The 23,914-nt window shown below is 35.0% G+C and overlaps 2 protein-coding genes across 2 annotated transcripts; both read left to right on the top strand.

The window, feature by feature from the left end:
* The first annotated feature begins 1,789 nt into the window (after positions 1-1,789).
* Positions 1,790-3,000, top strand: LOC112013198 (protein E6). Its single transcript, XM_024045584.2, has one exon. It carries the CDS (start codon positions 1,843-1,845, stop codon positions 2,656-2,658), a length of 816 nt encoding a protein of 271 aa, XP_023901352.1. The 5' UTR covers positions 1,790-1,842; the 3' UTR covers positions 2,659-3,000.
* Positions 3,001-11,823: 8,823 nt separating this feature from the next.
* LOC112013272 (uncharacterized) lies at positions 11,824-23,306 on the top strand. The gene is made up of 17 exons (XM_024045668.2): positions 11,824-11,985; positions 12,084-12,173; positions 12,249-12,357; positions 12,730-12,757; positions 13,610-13,708; positions 13,811-13,862; positions 13,969-14,003; positions 14,129-14,203; positions 14,293-14,388; positions 18,065-18,128; positions 20,052-20,105; positions 20,587-20,672; positions 20,794-20,854; positions 20,949-21,013; positions 21,178-21,283; positions 21,782-21,870; positions 22,765-23,306. Exons 1-17 carry the CDS (start codon positions 11,920-11,922, stop codon positions 22,925-22,927), a joined length of 1,338 nt encoding a protein of 445 aa, XP_023901436.1. The 5' UTR covers positions 11,824-11,919; the 3' UTR covers positions 22,928-23,306.
* Positions 23,307-23,914: the final 608 nt, after the last annotated feature.

Here is a 23,914-nt window from a genome sequence, read left to right as displayed (position 1 = left end):
AGCAGAGATGTCTACCAAACTGTCTTATAATATAATTTCCCTTACGGTAATTGGGCCCGTGATCCGTAATTTTATCTCAAAAAGTGCTAAAATCATTACGTCCTTCTCAATGAGCATACCGAACTTAACCATAAAGGGGCTAACTGGCTAAAGCCCATAGCCTCTTTATGTGGCCCAACCATTTGATATGACATGAAGAAACTTTACCATAAAAAAAGGTTAATTAGCACCTTCATCCCTATTTATATCTGAAAAGTGGATTGCAAATAAACAATTAGAAAAGCCATAGGGACCCAGCCCATTTCACAATGAGAATCCCAGGCTTTTGACCCTAGACCCAGAACAGTATATGGGCTTTTAAAGTCTAGCTTGAAACTCAAGCCCATCTCAGTCCCTTGTTCCCAATTTCCCTCTTTTTCAGGAGCAGACTTCCAATCTAAAGTCAAAATATTCACCAACAACCGAAATCAAGCGGCAATCAATGATGTTTGGAATGTCAGCAATCTATGTTCTTCTTTTTTTATATCCTACCATTCTTCCGGTGATTACGCGACCCAAAAAGAATTCCTTCAAGATTACTGAAAATTAAATCAAAGAGTAATCACATCTTAAAGTAATTATATATAGGCCTAAATTGATTGACCTCTGCCTTTTCATTTTCATACGCAAATTGAAATCTGTTTTTCTTCAAAAGAAAACCAAAATTTTAATTTGTTCGAAATTTTCAATATTTCAAGAATATATAAAAATTAGTAGTGTAGCAATTACTCTAATCTCTGTAATTGATTATTATATATAATAATTTTTTTTTTCCAGATGAGGGTGGTCTTGTGACTACCTGACTTCAATGTGGAGCCGCCCTCGAGGCACGAACGATTTGTTCACCTTACCCTACTCAAAATGTATATATTTGTAATACCAGGATATTTTAGTTAAGTTGCAAGACTTTTAGCTATAGATATTATATTTATAATTTATTTTTACATGTTTTATTACCATCCCAAAGCACATTTCCTTATCCCAAATTCGATCTTGCCCCGCACCTCTGTTCAAGGAATTTTGCAACGGACCACATAAATTTTAAAAGGAAAGAACATTCAAACTCCAAATTAAAGGCAGGGAGTTGGAGTGGGATTAAATAACCCCACTCTTGACAGTTAAAGGGAGTACCGAAGTATCTCAAATCAAACCAAATTAAAGGTAAACACATTCAAACTTCAAAGCTTTTCCTCATAACTTTGAGAAAAGGGAAAAAGTAAAAGAATCTGCCAAAAAAGCTTGCAATAGAAGCAGGGTAACATGCCTACACCAAAGTAATTATGTACTTTGTAGTACTACTGTGGCCTCCCAGCTATCTTTGGTTAATTGAATAATTTCCTTATTTACTTTCTCTTCTTTCTTTTATAGTTTTTATTTTTTAATTTGTGTTTTTTTCTGGTTGGTGCCTAACTAACTCAACTGCTAAATGCTAGTAATTAGGACAGGGGCATGGCATGGCCGCATGGGTCCCCTCCTTAATTTCAGACAGAAAAAAGGTGTCTGTTTTCGAATCTAGAAAAGAAAATTGCCACCCTTTTGACTTAGACCCCAATGCTAATGTGTTCTTGTAGAAAAGATTAATAGGGGCCTCCCTTGTTAGACATTGTCATGAAATGCACATGCAGTGTGCACTATATGCCATCATTTTCCATTTTTCCTACCCCACGGTCCTTGCCTTTCCTCAATCCACGCATAATTACCCGGTTCATTAAATGTGAGGGACGAGAGTTTATAAAAGGGATCACTTGGTAACATGAGAATTTCAGTACTGACAGAACTGGTTTCTCTATTTTTATTCTTCTAATGGCTTCCTTGGCAAAACACCTTTCTTTTTTCTTCCTCCTAGTTCTCTTCTCTTCACTGCAAATTCAAGCTAGAGAGAGCAGGTTCTTTAGCAAGTTCACCCATGACAATGCTAACAACAATTTGCCAGATCTCAAAGTCTCCCTTACAGCTGAAGCTCCTACACCAACACCAGAACCAACACAAACACCAGCACCAGCACCAGCAATAGAACCAGTAACAGTACAAACACCAGAAGTAACACCAGCACCAACTTACTCTGAAAGTGAAAAAGGCTATGGCTATGGCCTTTATGGTCATGGCTCCAACCAATTCCCTCCCACAAAGGAGACACCCACCACTACTACCACCAATTTTGAAGATGAAAATCTAACTGAAGAACTCACAGGTGAAAGGTATAAGACAGGGTATCCGAAAACAAACTTGTACAATTACAATGGCAACCCCAACAACTACAACAACAATGGCAACCCCAACAATTACAACAATGGCTTCAGCAGCAGCTACAGCAACAATAATCGTTATACAACCAACTATAATAGCAATGGCTATGCAAACAACTATAATACCAATGGCTACTACAACAGCAACGGCTATCAGAGTGAGAGACAAGGGATGAGTGACACGAGGTTCTTGGAGAATGGTAAGTACTATTTTGAAGTTCAAAATAAGAATACCAATCTTAATGGGTATGAGTCAGGGAGAGGAACAGCCAAAAATGAAGGTTACTATGGAAATAATATGTACCCAAATGAGTTCAACACCATGGAAGAGTACGAGAAGCGGGAGGAGAGCCAAGAGGAGTTTGTGCCATAAAGTATTGGTCCACGATCAACATATAGAGAGAGAGAGAGAGAGAGAGATCTAGTTTAATTTAAGGATGAAAACAAAATTATGGTGAATTTTTATGTGTACTCTTATTTTTCTGTCTGCACAGATTAAGATTTTATGCCTTGCAGAATCATGAAGATCATATTGTGTAATTTTGTACTTTTGCTGTTTTCCCTTTTGATGAAGACCGAATTAATCCATTTGGATTGTACCCGGGTGTGTACTATTGCTAAAAAATTTTAGCAATTGTCAACAGTAAGTTTGTATCTATAGCAACTATTGTAGCAAGTTTGTATTTATTTTTTAATCATTTTTAACTTCTCTCTCCTCCCTGACTCTCTCATTCAATCTCTCTCTCTATTATTTTATTATGTTGTATGTAAGAATAAGAAATTGAATGTTGGGTGTATTGTTAATGAGTTGGTAAAATAAATAAAATATTATTTTAAAATGTAAAATAAATACTTTTTAAGGCGAGTAAAGCTTTACTTGGTGCATGGGACTTCCATACCTTTTCCTTCACAAACAAAGGCAACTCTCCATATTGAAGACCAAACTTAGGTGGGTTGGTCTTAAACCCTCCGCCGATTAAGTCGGTGAAAGGAGTTAGTGAGAGGATAATAAGCAGTAATTATGGCAACATTGTCGTTTACTTTCACAAACTCTAAAGTTACAGAAAATGATTAATGTTGTTGGTAGGATTGAGATCTGGTATAATAGTTAGGGCAATAATTTTTTTTTCTACCTTGGATCAAAATGTTTAACTTTTAACTTTTTTACCATTTTACTTTCTCTAGTTATTGCACTTGATCCGGATCCTTTTTGGTAGACAGTTCCCAAAATCATAGGTAGAGTCGCTTGGACAACTTTTTGTCCCCTTGGGCTAAGTAAGGGGACATGGTGTAAGGTATCTATTCCTACAAGACCAACCTAGAGTGTGGTCTACCTACGCCCTTCGGCCAAGGCTTCATTGAAAGCTAAAATGGGACTCGATCAGCTGATTGATCATAAAACTTTTTCCACTGATCCAGATAGAATCATGCAATTCTTAAGAAATGAAAAGAAGCATGTTTATGTACCATGCGAACATTTAGCAAAGAGAAATGATATGTTTACAACAATTCTATAACATTTTTACAACAAATCCTAAGTGGCAGGTTGTTACTAGTCGTTATTATTGGGGCAAAAAAGTAATCTTAGTGTTAGTTTCAAATTTGAACTAAGAACAACTAACTACCTGTAATTTGTTGTAAAATTGTTATAGACGTAACATCTCTCTTTAGCAAATATTGATATTCTTGATGGACTAAAATCAAGGAACATTGATTGTTCTTGATTTTAGTCCAATTAAAAGATTCTCAAAAGTCAAAATTAGTTCTCATTTTTATCCAAAAAAAAAAAAAAATTAGATCTTATATATACCTAACTTAAGGTTCACGGTAAAAAAATTAAAAAAAAAAAAAATCAGAATTGTAAGATTTAGTTGTTTGGACTTTGGGGTTTTCCAATTTTGATTTTTCTTTTATAAATAAATAAATAAATAAATATATATATATATAGAGTAAAAAAAAATAAAAAAAATAAAAAAAAAACCTCATTAATGCTAATATTTTGATTAGAATCTCATTAATTATCTATCATTTATTATATTTTATATCTATCTCTAAACCCAAAAAAAGTGTTATATTTGACTCTCTCTCTCTCTCTCTCTTTCTCTCTCTCTCTCTACGTTTCTCTCTCTATCTCTTTCTCCTCCACTGTTGTTCCACCTCCATGGATAGATTGCCGGCAGAAGGTTGTGAAGCAATGGTCTCGCATCCCTGCAAATCATACATTCAAAAAAGAAATATATATGATGAGCGGACTTTTCAACACAAACCAGCAATAGCTACTAACCATAAACGCAAGAAAGCATGAAAACATCATAAAAAAATATTTTAAAAAATATATATATGTAGACTCCACCTAAAACTAGGGTAGTCGATACTGTACAGGTACACACACATATATTCTTTTTAAAATTTTCAATTTTGAATGAGTTTCTTTCAAATCTAAATCTCCCATGGATACTTGACACTCTTCATGGCCAAGCATGTTGGAAGAGAAGTGTAGCAAATCCAAAAGCAACACTGACCAACATCGATGAAGATAACGCACATAGACGTTGTTTTTCTATGCAACCAAGTTCTTTTATTAGAATCGCAGGTTACTTTATTTACATTTTTGCTTTAGTTAGGGTAGGAGAATAGTGGCCATAAATATATATATATATATATATATATATGGGCAAAACTTAAGTACAGTACTTTAGGTACAATACTTTAGGTTTTCCACTCAAAATTTTGACACATGTCCAACTTAACACCTCAAGCAAACGGCGTTAAAACTAATTTTTTTTTTTTCCCTTCTTCCTTCTTTTTGAACCACTGCTTCTACTAGGTTTCAAACTTAAAACTAAATTTTTTTTTTCCCTTCTTCCTTCTTTTTGAACCACGGCTTCTACTGGGTTTTAAACTTAAAACTAATTTTTTTTTTTTCCCTTCTTCCTTCTTTTTGAACCACGGCTTCTACTAGGTTTCAAACTTAAAACTAAAATTTTTTTTTCCCTTCTTCCTTCTTTTTGAACCATGGCTTCTACTCGGTTTCAAACCAAAAAGGACCTTTCTCCCTCATTTTCTCACTAACCAAACAGGATAGATAAAAATAAAAAAAAATAAAAAAAGCCAGATCAAAGAAGGGAAACAGATACACCCGAGAGAGAAAGAATCATAGATCAGAAAAGAATCAAAGATCAGAAAAGAAGGGAAACAGATACACCCCCACCGAGAGAGAAAGAAAGAATCATAGATCAGAAAGAATCAAAGATCAGAAAAGAAGGGAAACAGGTACACCCACACCGAGAGAGAAAGAAAGAATCATAGATCAGAAAAGAAGAAGGGAAATAGATACACCCACACCGAGAGAGAAGAAAGAATCATAGATCAGAAAACAAGAAAGAAAACATACCCACACACCGAGAGTGAAAGAGGAGATATAGATTTTCATTTTTTCTTTTTTCTTTTTTTGGGTTTTGGGTTTCAAAGAGAAGGGTCTTGGATGGTTTGGAAGAGAAGCAGTTTTCAGTACAGGAAAAAGAAGGAAGAAGGGGAAAAAAAAAATTTAACGCTGTTTGCTTAAGGTGTTAAGTTGGACAGGTGTCAAAATTTTGAGTGGGGAACTAAAGGTACTGTATCTAAAGTACTGTACCTAAATTTTGCCATATATATATATATATATATCTCAATGTTGGTAGAATTGCCTTAGTCAAATATTACACATATCTCAATGTTGACCAAACACCCAAAAAGGAGGGAAAAAAAAAAGGTGTGGTAAGACACAACAAAGAAAATCAATAAGCAAATAATTCTTGGTACCTCCATTAAAAGATCAACAGCTTCAGTTTAGCATTGTGCTGCAGTGCAATAACAATTGTCTAGAAACAAACCAATTTAAAAATAAAATAATAATAATAAAAACAACAACAATAGTAATAAAAACCTATCAAATGTTACCTTTTTTTTGGGTAGAATTAGAAAGAGGAATTCTATTAATTTACTCGTAATAGAAGCAAAAGAATAAGACCGTTCGTACAACAAACCAGAGGCATCTAAATTAAGCAAAAGAAAAACATTCACTGGAGGATCTAGGAAAATAACAAAATCCTGGTTGAAATTTACTCCACGTCTATCAAAAGCATCTGCACACTTGTTAGCTTCTCTATAGCAATGCTGGATTTTAACCAAGGAATGTGTTTCAGCCCCTCTCTATAATCTGCCAAGATAGCATCATTGGCACTAGAAGGGTCATTAGCCTGACTCAAGAGATCAACCACAAGTTTAGCATCAAACTCGAATTCCACTGCTAAAAGATTCAGAGAGATTCAAATACTAATATCGTCCCTCAAGGCCCAAAGCTCAACAGCAACACTCGAGGTAGGCCCAATTGCTCCAGTATACCCTCTGACCCAAAGCCCATTAGAGTCCCTAATCTAACCACCACCACCGGCACGGCCTAAATTGCCCAAGGAAGATCCATTAGAGTTTAACTTGAACCAATTTTGGGAGGTTTGGACCTCAAATGTCACCTATAGTCATATTGTAACACGCTATTGAATCATACCTTCATGTGAAAAGCAACTACTTCTTCAACAAGCTCCATGAGATCATCAGTTTTTTCATCGTCGCACTGATATGGTAAATGCAAAGAAATCAAATATAACTAAGATTTAGAATAAGTTCTTAAGAATCAGATATGGGACACCAAAGAACATAAAAATATTGAAAAAATTCTTTATTGATGGAACAACAAAGATTAAAAGAATAAGTTCCTAACTAATAGATATAGAACACTAGGCTGTTTAGTTCACCTGTTTCCATAACTCAATTTTCTGTTTCCATAACTCAATTCTCAAAAATGGTGGGACCCATAGCAAAATACTTGTTTGGCTGCACAATTTCTTTGTTTTCATAACTCTGTTTCCAACACTCAATTCTCTAATTTGTGAGTTATGAGTTATGAGTGATGAGTGATGGAAATTGAGTGACGGAAATTGAGTGATGAAAAAAGTGGTGCCAAATATGCCGCTGTTTGGATGGGTAATTTCTGTAACTCAATTCTCAGTTTTCATAACTCATAACTCAAAAATGGTGAGACCCATAACTCAATATCCGTTTGGCTGCACGATAACTCTGTTTCCATAACTTTATTTCCATCACTCAATTCTCTAATTTTTGAGTTATGAGTTATGGAAACTAAAAACACATTTTGGCTGTTTTCAGTTTCTATAACTCATAACTCAATGGCATTTCTGTAAATAACACTACATGGAGGGACCCACTTTCAATCAAAACTACAACTTTTGACTCTTTTTTTTTTCTTCACTGGGTTCGGTGCATGCGTTCATGTTCTTTTTTTTTTCTTTTTCCTTTCACACTAGTGGCTTCTTCACGTTCTTCACTGGGTTCAGTTCTTTATCTTTTTTTTTTTTTTAAAAAAAAAAAAAAAAATTGCACCGAGTGACAATTATGGGACCTACAAATAGTGTGAAAAATATTGAGTGATGGAAAGTGAGTGATGGTGCCAAACGGGTGTGAAAAATTAAGTAATGAGTGATGAGTGATGGAAATTGAGTGACGGAAATTGAGTGATGAAAAAAATTTATCCAAACAGCCTTGTTCTCGAGAAAAATCTTCATACATGCATGTTCCACTACTTTTTTCTGAAGGATGTTCCACTACTAATAAAACATATTGTACATGTGAGAGTACACTGTACACATGTATGTATGTATATAATACATTAATACTAGTACAAAACCATGCCCCATAATTACCATTTCATGGAAGTATGCATATTGTAGTACTAGTATACGATATTATAATAGAAAGTTTCACTTTAATATGTTCTTTAAGACATGCGAAATCAAATTTTAATGCTTGAAGATGTAAATGCAAATGAATAGAGAGCTTTTGTTCACTAATTCAAATAGAAGATTTATAACTTTCATAGCATTCATAAGTTTGATTTCTAACCATTCGCTCAACATAATTTGTGCAATTTCTCCATCTAAGTTCTTGATCACTAGTGAGGATAACATTCATTTATATAGATTGAACTTAAATCACTATTAACAAAAATAAAATAAAAAAATCTATAAGCTAAACCGTACCAAAAAAAATTGACAAGATCTAACTATATTTCAACTAAAAACCCAATGCTAACCACAATTTTTTTTAATCAGATGATGCTCACCTCACATATTCATGACCCCATGAGCCAATAATATCATCTTTTGAACCCAGCAATTTATATTTTAAATTCTCCTAAAAGAATTGACACCAAAAAAAATACAAAATAATTGTTAGAAAAAAGGACATCACAGGAAGGAAACACTAAAGAGAATATACTAAAAATAACCATTCATTTCATACCCTTGAACCCTCTTGACGACATGGTGAGGGCTAGAACCAATAGCACATCAGCGAGGCACTTTTGCATTGGTAGGAAAAGTTAACTAGTAAGCCAATAATGGACAATGTCTAACCAAATAAACTATACCCCGGTTGAGAACCGCATGCTTTCATAGCATGCTTTTAATGTTCCATAGTGTGGACAAAGAAAATTGGCCAAAATGGCAAAATATCCCTTTCGCCGAAACTTTCCAGCAAAATGTCCCCTATCTGAAACTATTTAGGGAAATGCCATTATTTGGAACTCAATTTAATCAAGTTTCAATGAAAAACTTGATTTGCTGAAAATCGAGTTGTTTGAAATGGAACTCGAGTTTCATGCATGATTTTTTTTTTTTTTTTTTTTTTTTAAGTTTGATTGCCTATAACTCGATTTTCGCCAAATCAAGTTTTTCATGGAAACTTGATTTTTAGAAAATTGAGTTTAAAATAGGGGCATATCCTTAAATAGTTTCAGACATGGGAGCATTTTGTTGAAAAATTTCAACAAAAGGGGTATATCCCCATTTTGGCAAAAGAAATTTCAACAGCTTTGGGAACGAAGTCATGGAACTCGTAGAGGTTTGAATTTCGTGCCCACAAGTACATTGTCAAATTTTACATGTTTTCAAAGTTAATCTAAAATCCCCAAAAAGTTTTCATTCAACAGTCCCTAACCCTAAATAAGCTTATGACTATATGATTGTAAATTAGTGAATGAGTGAAGTAAATAAGGATATTAGTTGTGGTTACCCCAAGCTCTGAAGCACATTTCTCTGAACCACAGGGTCAAAATTCAATTCAGAATATTTTCCACATGCAACTCCAATTGATGCTTCAATGACAAATTCTCCTCAGATTGCAATGCAAATACACAATCAAAATCACTACTTGTGATCCATTTAAATTAATCATATAGTACTATTCATTTGCTATGAGCATGACTTTAAAGCAAAGAACAACAACAACAAATTCTTTCAGCAACAAACTTAGAATGAAGCATTATTGCAAGGCTAAGCTAAAATTCCTTGCTAGGGTTTGAAAATACTGTGTTTGCTTCTCTAGAATTGAGTTTTCTTATTCCATAATTCCAAACTCTAGAGAAGCAAACATGATATTTCGAAACCCACCATTTCTTGGATCCCAAATTCTTAGATTTTACAACGTTCTTTCTTTCTTTCATAGATAGCAACCCAATTAGAGATTCTTTTCCTTGTTTTCTTTTTCTTTCACAAATAGCAACCCAATCACAGATAGCAACCCAATAAGTGCTTGTAGGATATGAGGGGCAAGGCCGGAGTTCAAGTCTCTAAGAGGAAGTTTTACACGCATATACACTTAAATTAAATTAAGCGAAAGTAGATTTTCTATCTTGTATCAAAAAAAGTAATGAGCAACCAAACCTGTCTAGTGATAACTCTCAACATTGATACGCATAAGCCCAAACCTTAGGCCCAGATTCTGTTTCCCTCTTTTTCTTATTTATCAGAATCTAGCTGGGAAAGGCAACCTTGCTACAAGGACAAAATTCAGGCCCTCAGTCCCTTACTCACTTGGGCAATTTTTTTTTTTTAATGATAAAATTTGCACAAAATTCAATTTAGTAATTTTTTATTTAACTTTTACTTTTATTCAATGTAATTTTTCTATCTAATTCTTAGTAATTTTTTTATTTAACTTTTGATCTTAGCTTGTGTTTGTTTCAGGTGTAATTGAATTTTTGAAATTGTTTTACACCGTTGCTGGTGTTTGGCAACGCTGGAAATTATGGTCAAACTAAAAATAGATTTCAATTGACCATAAAATACCCACCCCACACCCGTAAATCATTTTACACATTCAATTTACCTTCAAACTATTTCCATTCTCCTTAGAAAATTCCTATCATCACTCTCTAAGTTCACTCATGCCAAGCCAAAGTGGAAGGAGGGGAGAGAGCTAACACACCCGAAGAGAGAGAGAGAGAGAGAGAGAGAGAAAGAGAGATTGAATCGGGTCTGATCGTCGTCACCACCCTCTAGATCGCCTCATCCTTCTCTCGATGTCGTCACCACTGCCCTCTAGGTCAGATCATCTCCTCTCGATCTCGTCGCCGCCGCCCTCTGGGTCAAATTGTCTCCACCACTCACTGATCTGATTTCTCTCTCTTTCCCTCCAACCAACTAAGGCCGGATCGGACACTACATGTCACTAATCTAGTGCCTTAACTCAATAACCACACCCTCTCTTCCACTCTCACTCACGGCACTCTCTCTTATCTCACTTTTTTCCTCTTCTCAATTTGAATTTTGTGTGGGTGGTTGTGGATTGTGCTTGTCCTTGGTGGTGGTTGCTAGTTTGGGCTTACATTTTCTAGAGAATAGAGATTTTTTACATCCAAGAACAAACACAAGAAATAATTATTTGGTGTAATTTCCACAACACAGTCAAACAACAAAAAATGTTTTCCTTTACGAAAAATATTTTACATATTGCCAAACACAGTCTTATTCAATATAGTCTTCCAATCTAATTCTGCCACTTTAATATGACATCATTTTGGTATTTTAAAGAAAATTGAAAAATACTAAAACAAAGTCGTTTTGTGAAAAATTCTAAATGAAATAGACTACAAGTAATAATCAATTATGATAACAAGTGTCGGGTTTAGCACTTACCTCTAGGCTCTATAAGGCACGGTATGATGGATATGAGACACACTTTATCATCGAAGTGAGAGAACTTGTTTAGCAAGTCTTTTTGGTCTGGATCATTGGGTCATAGTCTTTGAGGTCTGTGATGAGCTCTGGACTCACTTGCTTTTTCTTTAATTTAGGCGAAGTGGATGGAATGATCACATTGATGATTGATCCATAAGACACTTAAAAAAACCCCATGAGCCATAATATGGTAGATTGAACCTAAAACTTCTGGTTTAGGTAATGTCCCACATCAATAAATCCACCAATCGGGTATATTTGTGGCATGCAGATCAGGAGAATTGAATGAATCCCATTGGGCTACATTTTATATCGTTCAATGATGTCGTGTATTTAATAAGACCCCACCCAAACACTATATAGGCCGTGAGGCCCAAATAAGAGATAGAGTTGGGTTAGGCTGCCTTCAAGCTAAGCAAACCCGGCCCAATATGTAGGGTTTTAGCTACCTTCTCTTTCGTTGTTAACAAAATACAATCACTCTCTCTCTCTCTCTTTCAGGGTTTTTGCTTGCCTCAGCAGACTGATTCATTCGTCTCTCTCTCTGCCTCTGATACACAATGAAGGTCAAAGCAATATCACGCTCCACAGATGAATTCACTCGAGAACGAAGCAACGATCTCCAGGTAACACCACCAACTCTCTCTCTCTCTCTCTCTAAAATTTTCATTCTGTCTTTCTCAAAGTTTAAATTTTGTTTGTTTGTATGATTCAATATGATTAGAGAGTGTTCCGGAACTATGACCCAAACCTTCGGCCTCAAGAAAAGGCGGTGGAGTACGTGCGAGCTCTTAACGCCGCCAAATTAGAGAAGGTGATTTCAAATTCCCCTTCAAATTGTTTCGGTTTTTGTCGATAAAATGACTAATTTTTTTTTTTGGGGGTTTAGATTTTTGGCAGGCCATTTGTTGGAGCAATGGAGCATAACGAAGCGATTTCGTGTATGGCAAAGAACCCTAATCATTTGAAAGGAATTTTTGCTGGTTCAGAGGATGGAGGTACTGATTCTTCAACATTTTTGTGAATTTCAATATTTATATGCTAAATTTAGATTTTTTTTTTTTTTTTTGTGGGTTTGGTTCATGCTGTAATTCGCAACATTGGCAACATATAAATTATTCTCTGTTTGAAAAATTCAGCAAAGGTAGCATTTTGTTTAGTTTATTTTGCACTGCAGTTCTTGAATTGGTGTGTTCTAGTCATGGGGTCTAAAACAAAACCCATAGAGAGTTCTGTTTCTTCGCATGAATTTTGGTACATATTATTTTGATGCTATTATCTACGCTGTGTATATTGCACTTTTGCCATTAAAATTCAGTGCTCTAGCTTTGTATAAACTTTCTGACTTTCTTTTTGCGATTGTTTTGTAGATATTCGTCTATGGGATATTACTTCCAGGTATCTCACAAAGCATTGAGCTGGAATTTTCTAAACTTTATAGATTACTAAAGATTTAAAACACGCACATTTGCATGCTTGAATGCATGAATTAGCTTATGTATTTAAATTTTTTGGGCGAGTTTGCCATATGTTTCTGGTAGAGTCTCCTTATTCTGGTCCCTTAGTACCCTTCTTAAGGAATTTGAGAAACTCATCTCTTGTTCTTGTTATTTTAAATGCATATAATATGCATGCATGGATGTTTAATTTTTTTGATAGATAGATACTGGGGGAGGGGGAGGTGGGGTTTGAAACACAGACTTAGGCATCACACAGACTTAGGCATAACAAATAATACCATTACTGCTAGGCTATCAGTTGAACCCCATATGTTAGAATATAGAATGATACTCTGTATTTTAATACACAGTAATATATTTGGTATGGTTTGGCCAGGCTTAGGCAGTCGGGCCACATATGCATCTAATCCTGAAGAATTAAGACCCCCATATCAAGCCATTTCTTCTTTTTCTACATGTGTATGTTGCACTTTTTTTTTCTTTCTTTTCTTTTTTTTTTTTTTTTTTTGGGCCACATATGCATCTAATCCTGAAGAATTAAGACCCCCATATCAAGCCATTTCTTCTTTTTCTACATGTGTATGTTGCACTTTTTTTTTCTTTCTTTTCTTTTTTTTTTTTTTTTTTGAGAATCTTATGTTGCACTATGTTAAGCTTAAATAGACCAGAGGGTCAATTAAACTAATTATTTTTTATTTCCTTTTTAGTAGACGTTTTCAGTTATATGTTTCTTTATTGATGCATTAAGCCATGCAATTGTGACATAAAACTTTGAAATTTGAATGCAAAGGCGAACAGTTAGGAAGTTTCCTGGTCACCGAGGTGCTGTACGAGGTCTGACAGCATCTACAGATGGAAGTCGACTTGTATCATGTGGAGCAGATTGCATGTAAGCTACAATTAGCTGGATGTAATTTCAGTTTTTGAAAATAGAGCATTAGTTGATGAATACATATAATCTCACTTAGTGAAATTGGGCATTGTTATTCAGTATCAGGCGATGGACTGTTCCTGTAGAGGACTCATCTGACGATTCTGTCAAGGTAGTGGTTTCTAGATATACACTAATGTTTTAAATTTAGTGAGTTTTCTGTTCTATTCCTACCATTCTGAACAAATTATGAATGGGTTTTTCCCCCCTTTTTTCAGCCAGAAGATTTTCATATTTCGAAGAATGCATATTGGTAAGATTTCCATGGTGACTTATCAAGGATATGCCATGAATTTTCATTTTCAAATAATTATAATGTGATAATTTTTCTGATTTATTATTATTACTTTCTCCTGAGGCCTACTATGTAATTTTCAGGGGTGTTGATCACCAGTGGAAGGGTGATCAATTTGCCACAGTTGGTGCTCAAGTAGATATATGGAATCACACTAGGTTGACTTCTCAACGTGTTTGTAATTTTTTTTTATCTAGTGTACAATTTATTCCAATTATGTTTTGATAATGTTTGTTCATGAAATTAGCAATGCCCCTGTACGGAGCTTTCAATGGGGAACGGACACTGTAATATCAGTCAGATTCAATCCTGGACATCCAGACCTATTGGCAACGTCAGCGAGGTATGCATGCTTACTGCAAGATTAAAAATTTGTGCTTGATGATACGTATGTAAGATAAAGATCTTAATATTTATTGCATAGTATATATTTTGTGAACAGTGAACTACCAAAAAAACACCATAGATCTGTTTTTTCCCCCTCCAAATTTGACTCCTTCCTTTTATTCCTAGGGGATTGAAGATGTTTTTATTGAGAATCTTCAGGTAGAAACTAACTTGATAAAGTCTCTCAGAATAGTACTAGGTGTTTCTGTTCTTCAACTAATGGTAATATATGAAACAAGTAATGGTTAAAAAAGTTTAACCTTTTTAAAAGCCGTAGATATGACATAGGAATTTTTTTTCATAAATTTTTCTAATGTTCCGGAGGGTCTTTTTATTCCATGTTTTATGACCTTGTAGAGAGTATGTAACTTGTAAAGGCTAGGGATCTTTTGAAGGTAAGGAGTAGGGATGCAACTTAGGCTTGGGGAATCAAAGAATCAAGCCAACATGATCACCTTGGGTTTAGTTTGGGCTTTTAGTCTTTTGCTTTATTTCTCGTTTTTGTATTTGGCAAACCTGACTAGGATGGATCTGTTCTCGCCTTTAGGTGGGTAAGCCAACTTGAAATCCAATATAATTTCATTTATATAAAACATATAAAAAATTAAGTTCTTACATGGTTGCATTTGACATGAAGTGCTTCTTTAGAAAGAAAAACTTCTCGCAACTATGTTTGTTTGAACCCAACGAGTCTCAACCTAGCCATGACTCAACTTGGTCTTCTAAACAATTCTAATTGACTGGATAACCTTTGAACAGACCTGAACTCATCTTGTTTAGTTGCTGTAAAGAATGGAGAAATAATCATCTAGCTTTAGGTTGTCAAAGCTCGCTTTCAAGTCAGCATCAAAGGGTTCACAATCTCTCTTCAAGTTCAGGTTGTTTAGATCCCTTGGTTGCCTTTGACTTATTTTAGGACTATCCCTTAAAAGCATAGTAAGTGATTTTAAAGGACATCAAAAACATACCTGGACAAAAGTCACAAAACCATGACAAGTATGACAATTTATTCTAAAAGTAGAACTACTACTTTCTTGTGATGAAGAAGTATTGGAACGAACATTCTTGTTTGTAGCATTAGAACTACCTTTAAGACTTATCAACATACTTCTCCCAATTTGCATCTACAATTGTTCTCTCACTTCTAATATTGTTTCCTACTGGAGCTCTCATTAAGGCTTTTTGTTTAGACTCTTCTAATCTTCTTCCACTTGGTATGCAACTTGAATTGCATCGCCATGGTATAAAGTCTACTTGCAGACAGACCTGAGGACATGTTACGGTTCAATCTTCAGCAATGCATAGAAATTATTACATCTTCATTCCTTGGAAATTCAATCCAAGCCCTAAAACTTGTTGGTGTACTCTTCAATAGAATAACTCCCTCGCACCAACTATATGTGAATAGTAGGTGACCTCCTTGCTTGTAATTAGGCAGTACAAAGCAATTTTTCATAGCAATCCATATGTCCCCTGAAAGATTTAATGGCTTACGGCTACATAATGAGTTTTTTTTATACTTTTCCCCCCAAATTCTAGCCAAACTTTGAGTTTATCCTTTGTGAAAAGGTGTTTTTTCTGTTTCCTTCTATTATATTATCTAAAATAGCTTGCCAAAATATGCAACCAATCGAAGAACCCTCTGGATTGCTCTCCTTGTAAAAATTAGTAAATTCAAGTTTAACGCCTCCATCTACATCAACCAATCTAGGATTTCCCTGAGATTGGACTAATGGTGGATGTTAAGGACCTTAAGGTTGATTTCATTCGATAAAGCTAACACCTTTGTGTGTGAATCCAATATTGGATTTTGTTTGATGTGGGGGCACTTGGCTAATTTTAAGCCCCTAGGAACTTATGGAAAATAATGGTATTGAGCTTGAGGGAAACATAAGGGCTGAACGTGGACCTGGTTTAAGGATTTGGAGTCTTGATCAATGGTTGTTTCGGCATAAACTTTTCCATGAACATTGGCTGACAACCTATCCAAAGATTTTTTTAATAGCAGATAATGTTTAAAGCTTCACTTCACCTTCTCTTTTAACTTATTCGAAGTCTTCTTTATTCCTTTGTAGTCTTGAGAAAAAGACTTAACTTGGAATCTAACTCTGCTTTAGTCCTCATTATCTTGGATAATAAATTTTTTTGAGCAGTTCAGTGAAAGAAATCTGCAAAGAACTTGTGGTAGGATTTCAGCTCTGATATTTATGTAGGAGAAATTGGAGAATTTGTCTATGTGTGCTTGTGGTGTGTTAAAGTTTAGGAGGATCTGTGGATTTAAGGCTTATAACTTTTTAAAAGAAAAGTTTTGTGAGGAAGAGAAAAAGAATTGATATATGGTTGAAAAGAGGTAAGAAGAAACGTAAATTGAATTTCTTCACAATCTGTGAATAGTTTGTGAACAGTGCCACATGGATGGTGCACATGAACACTAGTGTGAACAGTATCTGTGAATAGTGACACAATATCAAAGGGAAGGAAAATGGAGAAAAAAAAAGAATGAAGAACAATAAGGCCAACACGCCTCACTATTCAAAAACAATCAATATTTTATTGATTAACTCCTTGTTTGAGTACAATTATTCACTTATATAGACCCTAAATCTTTTTCTATTTTTTGATAAGTAAATATATTGACCCTAAATCTTTTTCTATTTTTTGATAAGTAAATATATTGACCCTAAATCTTAACTTCTCTCAATACAATTAAGACTAGGGGGTCCATGGGTTGAGTCAAATTGGGTTTGGGATGCACCCACCACTCGGCCTGACAACTTAGGATGTTGAATTGCGTCACCTACTGCCAACCGTGGGTACACAGGTTTCCAACTGCTATGGCTTCGATATTCCAGCAATCGGATGGGCCAAAGCTGATGGATCTGGTCAAGATTGGGTTGTCATGTTGGAGCTATTATGTCCGTTGAAGACTTGCTAGATCTCACCAGATTTGGTCGAAATATCTCTGAAATCTCAATCAATCCACAAATTATTAGCGGAACACAGTGAAGAACAATGGAGATCGATGAAGGTAGAAGGGATTTGTCAGTCAGATCAGGCTCGTCAGATTTTGAGGAAACCAGCCACCATCAGATTTTGAAGGAGGAAAACCGCTATCGACTGCCGCATTAATCTGATCTGTCAGTTTCCGTTTTGGGTGCAGTCAAATTCATCAGGTTTGTCAGGTCCTGGTTTGGATTGGACAGCCCTAATTAAGTGTCCTAGTTTATTAGTAAACAAAACCCTAATAAAAATCAAACCAAAGCTTACATATCAAACTAAATAAATAAATAAAACCAAAGCCCACATGTCAAGACATATAAATTAAACCTAGGACCCATAACCAACAATTACAGAATTACTAAAATACCTTTGAGTCTAGAATAACCAAATAAAATAGACATGGACGCTTATTCTTGGACTTTGGGCTTTCAAAGAGGATATTGTTTCTCTAACCATGTAATGATCATCTTTTATTTGTTCATAAGGAAATTGGTTTTGTAATCAGCTTCACTTCGTATTTAGTGGTGGAAGCTTAAAACATTATGATTTGTGTATGCTTTTTGGTGTTTGATGTTCTTTATAATTCATATATTACTTTCCAGTAATTGTTTGCATACTCTTTTTGGGTACAGTGACCGCAGCATAACATTATACGACGTAAAGACGACTATCCCAATAAAGAAACTGATCATGCAGGTATTGTTGGCACATCCTCATGAGTTATCATGTAATATAGTTCTTAGACTTTTTATTTCTTTAATGTTATTCCATAAACTTTTATAATGTCGTGAATTAACTAATTTAATGATTTATTCATAGCTGTTAAGTTTTAAAAAATGTTTCTAATTATGAGGTCTTACCAAATTTCACTTTTTCTTGCTCCTTGGTTGTTCACTTGGGTTTTATTGTAATCATCATAAAAGGCACCACACATGATCCCTGAATGACTGCAGAGGGATTTTTAGATCCTTTGAATTTTTATATTGTAAAGTAGTACATTTATGATGCCGATAACAAAGAGTATAAGGCAAAACAAGATCAAATAAAGATTCAATATTTGTGGTCTTGTTTTGATGTGGGGCTTTCTTGACACCTTTCATAGGTTTCTTTAATTACTATTGAGTCTTAGTACCAAGTTTTTTAGGTTAGAATTTTTCTGGTTTAGTTTTAATAAACTAGGGGGTAGTTTGGTAATGTCCAGATTTTCTGGAATGAGTGTTACTTTAGGAAAAATTTTGGAGGTATCTTCCTCCAACCCATATACCAGCGATTGAAGAGACCGTCTGTGTGTAGTTTCAGTTACATGACTTTTTTAATGAGTCTTGTGACTTATTTAAATAATGCACATAGATAGTCTTATAAGTCACCACGTATTATGTTGGAGGAGATTCCTTCAAACTAGTTTGGAGTTAAACTTTGTGCATTATTTTATGTTTAGAGTCCTTTTCCTATTTGGTTTAGAAGTTCTTAAGTTATTTTTGTTTGTTATCTATAATCCTAGTCATTCTAGCAACAGGTTATTTAAAGTCACAATGCTTCTAGGAAAGGTTTTAACAATAGCCCCTATAAAGGCTTTTTTTTAGTCTATGAAATTGATAGTGAATTGATTTTAACAAAAAATTCAGCAGCTTATTTTAAGCTTTGAGGGTGTGATTTTTTTCTCCTACCTATGTGTGATTGCTTGGTAAAACCCATGTGTGATTGACTACTGTTAGCTATCATATACTCTGTTATATTCCCTATTTTAACACCAAACACCCATCAACATATTCAGGATTCAATCTTTCCTTAACCTAACCCTTAAACATCAATCCTTGTTCAAGAATCCTTCAAGATCTCATCAAGAAATTCAATTTAGTGTTGAATTCTTAAAGACCCAATGTCAAAATTAGTATCAGAGCCCATTCAAGCTTCCACATACGTCAACTTTGTATTTGAGTTTTCTCCTTATATCAGTAAAATATCCTTGGCAAACCAGAGATTAAAAAAAAATACTACTGCCTTTGTATTGTTCTGATGCTTGCCTCTTAATATGTTGTTTGGACTTGGGATGCCAACTTTGCTCATTTGGAACAGAATTTATCACTTCTTCTCTTTACCTTCTCTCCCCACTGTTCTCTCTCTTTAATTGAAAGGATAGTGAGGATTCCAGTTATCACATGATGGAACTCTTCAAATTCAGACTTCTTGTCTAAGCTCATCATTGGTTGAAAGTATTTTATCAAGGTTTGAATATGAACAAATTTTTAGATATTGATCCGTCAAAGGTTGGACTTCAGACTTTTTTTTTTAACATGTAAGAGGTAAAACTGAGGTTATTTTGGTAAAATGATATTAAACTTGAGGGGTAAAAGTCAAGTTTTTAAAAGATGGTGAGATTCACTCCAGGCTCCAGCAGGAAAATTTCTCCTACTTTTCTTTCTTTCTTTTTATTTTATTTTTTCTAGGTAATTATTATCTTTTAGCTGCCCAAGCTCTTATATGGCTTTTGAGTGATATTCAATTCATCACTTGAGAAGCTCTGAATGTTATTTCCATAAAATTAAATAATAATAAAAAAAAAATTGTTATCTGACAGTCATAGCCAATCTGACATTTTTTTTTTTTTTTTTGTTACAGACAAAGACCAATTCTATTGCTTGGAACCCAATGGAGCCAATGAACTTCACAGCTGTAAGAACTGCCATTTTTTCTGTACAAGGGTGTGGTTTCAAGTTATCTTTCAGTGACAGTGTTGTATCTTGGATGTTTGAGAGTGCTGTCCAATTTCAGTCTACTTGTGGATTCTACAGTCAGAGTAGGGCATTAGTATTATATAGCCAACTTGTGATGGTTACCAGTCCATTAATTTTACCTATCCCCCTCCCAAACCTGTGATAATTACTGGTCAATAAATCTTATGCATCACCTCCCTTCCAGTGATCTGAACTAGAGACCCAACTCTTGTTTTTGGTTGTCATAGTGATATGGGTTTTACCCTTGTTAAAGCATGTAATAAGAAGTCAGACCTTTCTGAGGTTTGCGTATCACAAATTAAATTGATAATGTCTGCAAGTTTTCAGGTCATGAACCATGATAGGATGTGTGAACTTTGTGTACTTCATTTATAGCATCTTCTTTTCCCGCTTACTATTCACATTCCATAATGATGCAGGCTAATGAAGATGGCAACTGCTATAGCTATGATTTGAGAAAACTTAATGAGGCTACAATGGTACACACAGATCATGCTGCAGCCGTGTACGATGGTTTATGTGTACTTTTAAAATCATTATGTTCTTCATGCCTATATTTTTTTTATCCTTTGTTGACAGTCATTTTGGAAAAGATCTAATTTAACACCTCAATTTAATTTACCCAGGATGGATATTGATTACTCACCAACTGGTCGTGAATTTGTTACTGGATCTTATGATAGAACAGTGAGTTCTGCCTTGATCTGTGTCATATGATTATGTTCCATACTGAATGGAAGGAGATGATTGTAGTACTTAATTAAACTTGGTTACTATGCAGGTGAGAATATTCCGGTATAATGGTGGTCACAGCCGGGAAATCTATCACACAAGTAGAATGCAAAGGTTACACTAGTCATAATAGATGGATTTATTTAATTTCTTTTACTTCTGAGGAGGCCCTTGTGGGATAAACTCTAGCTTTTAAGAATATCTACTTGAAGATTGAAGAAACACACTTTTGAGTGTATAGATTTTTGTTTTCTGACTAAAATTTCCTATCTACACAGGGTATTCTGCATTAAGTTCAGTTGTGATGCAAGTTATGTTATTTCCGGGAGTGATGACTACAACCTTAGGCTTTGGAAAGCTATGGCATCAGAACAACTGGGAGTAGTAAGAAAGAAATTTCTTTCTGCATATATTGCATTTCTTGTAGAATTAAGAAATGAAAATTTTATTTATACTGAAATTAATTAATACACAGGATGATTATAGTACATCCTCTGAACAATATTTGCAGTCCTGTTTTAAAACAATATTTACATCATAAACGTTTACTTAACATCACAGATAGAATTTGTATGTTAAAGCCTAGTTTCTTCGGACAAAGTTTGGCTACAAACTTGGTTAGAACCTTAGGCTACAACCAACAATAGGAAGATGGCATGTGTCCTTGTCATGTGCATTGCACATGACACGCTTAAAATGATTGTATGCAATGCACGTGTCCCTGTCATCTTCCTATTGTTGGTTGTAGTCTAAGGCTCTAACCAAGTTTGTTGTCAAACTTTGTTCAACTTCTTATCTTTTAGACATCCATTACCTTGTCAGCTAATTTCTGTTGTTTGGATTATTGCATATTATGGTAGTGAGCATCTCTTTATGCTGCAGCTTCTCCCAAGGGAAAAGAAAAGGCACGAGTATGATGAGGCTCTCAAGAATCGTTACAAACACCTCCCTGAGGTCAAGCGTATTTTGAGGTATGTAGGGATACACACACTTTGGCTCTTAAGTAAGCCTGAGTTCTTCGAAGGATAGAGATGGCATTTAGAATATTTGCTCCCACTAAATGCTAGGACCTTATGATGAGTTTGCATGAAAGCATTCGTGAAGCATTGATGAGTGATCCTTATGCATTTAGCTTTAGCATATTATCATTTGTAGGTTTTTGGAGGCATCCCTTCAGAAGCCTACTGTACTTGTTTGCAATTAGCCCACTTATCTAATTTTATACACTTTGGCATGCTTGCCAATATGGAGCATTGCCATGTAGGTCCCACGATAAAATCAAGTTTTGCATTTACAGGCTTGGCTTAGGTACATTATTTTTGCTCTGCATAAAAGTTTATACATACCAGTACGAGTCAAGCTTCAGTCCACTGCTCCTGTGCACTGGATGAGACACTGGGACAACACGTGGCCACTTTAGACATGTGGTGCACCTGTGTCTCCTCCAGTGCACAGGAGCACTGGAGGTAAGCCCTGTCTTACCAGTGCTTTACAAGGTGCTCTAGCTTGTTTATTTGAAACCACAAAATGGATATGGATATATACATACCAATGCTTTTTTGATAGCTCTCTCTCTCCCCCTTTTTCCTTTTACATCCTGGTAGCTCACTTATCCATCTTGGTTTTAAATATGCAACTATGCCTTTTGCTAATCCATGCAATACAAAGAAGCTTAGCAAATTTTTGGGCACAAATGGGGACCTTTTTGTTTGGTGGAGGTCCCAAGATTGCAATGTGTTGAATTCTAGAAATGTTTTAGACCCTAGGTATGACTGCTAGGACAATGCTCTGAGGTGATGACAGATGAATACTCTTGAAAGAAATTATCACAGACAAGCTTATTATGTTGGATGATGATTATGCAGGCATAGGCACCTGCCATTACCAATATATAAGGCCGCTGCTCTCAGGCGCACCATGACTGAAGCTGCAAGGAAGAAAGAAGAGAGAAGGAAAGCTCACAGCGCCCCTGGAAGCATTTCAACGAAACCATTACGTAAAAGAAGAATTGTCAAAGAAGTTGAGTGAGTTACATATAAAGCAGTGCATGTAGGAAGCGTGCTTGTGCATAAATGGTTTTCTCATATTGGATTAGGCTTGAATTCCATTGGCAAGTTACTCTTCAGCTCAACACAAGGTTCCATCAGTTTCATAACCTACTAATCAATATGTCACGACTATTGCAGTCCAAAGCAAGAAAAGTAATGAGGTCTTTACATATAAGTTTTGATGGCCAAGTAATTTTATTGTCACTGATGTAATCTGTTGTATTTGTATCAGAATTAAGTTTTTTTTTTTTTTTTTTTTGGTTTTTTTCTTTTTTGGATAGATTTATAAAGTGGTACACCAGTTGAAGCATTAATTATTTTAATTTACAATGAAAAAGAAAAAGTTCAGAGTGCTCTTATGTGAATGTGTAGTTTTGTTTCTTTGCAGACTAAAGTGGATACTAGCCTGGATTGAGATCTGGTGCAATAGTTAGGGCTATTGCACCATGTAATACCTTCTCAGTGGTTCAAATCAAAAGTTAAAAAGTTAACTTTTGATATGAACTATTGGATTAAGGAAGTTAAAAAAGTAAAAAAGTTTAGGGTTAAAAAAAAGTTAATAATTTTGAAAAAATGAAAATGGTGTGAGAGGAATCGTAGGGTGCAATAGCCCTAACTATTGCACCGGATCCATATCCATACTAGCTTATATGGGTAATTGACTAAGGTCAACAATGTTATTCCAAGACTACTTGAGCTGCATCTATGAGCAACTGCCGTCTTATCCATGAGTTAGGGTGGATGTGGAAATGTATCTATAAATGGAACTTATAGTCATGGGTACTTATGTAGATTCTACTAATAAACTATATGTTGGATTATTTTATATATATATATATATATAAGATAGAAATTCTACTCTAACCTAGTCTAAGTGTATATGTATACGAAACTTCCTTCTAAAAACTTGAACCTTGTCTCCCCATACCTTACAAGTAATTATATTTGTGAAGTAATTATCGTGCTA

This window comes from Quercus suber, unplaced genomic scaffold (assembly GCF_002906115.3).
Source record: "Quercus suber isolate HL8 unplaced genomic scaffold, Cork oak 2.0 scaffold_69, whole genome shotgun sequence".
Taxonomy (NCBI): domain Eukaryota; kingdom Viridiplantae; phylum Streptophyta; class Magnoliopsida; order Fagales; family Fagaceae; genus Quercus; species Quercus suber.
This window is presented reverse-complemented; position numbering and strand designations above follow the sequence as displayed.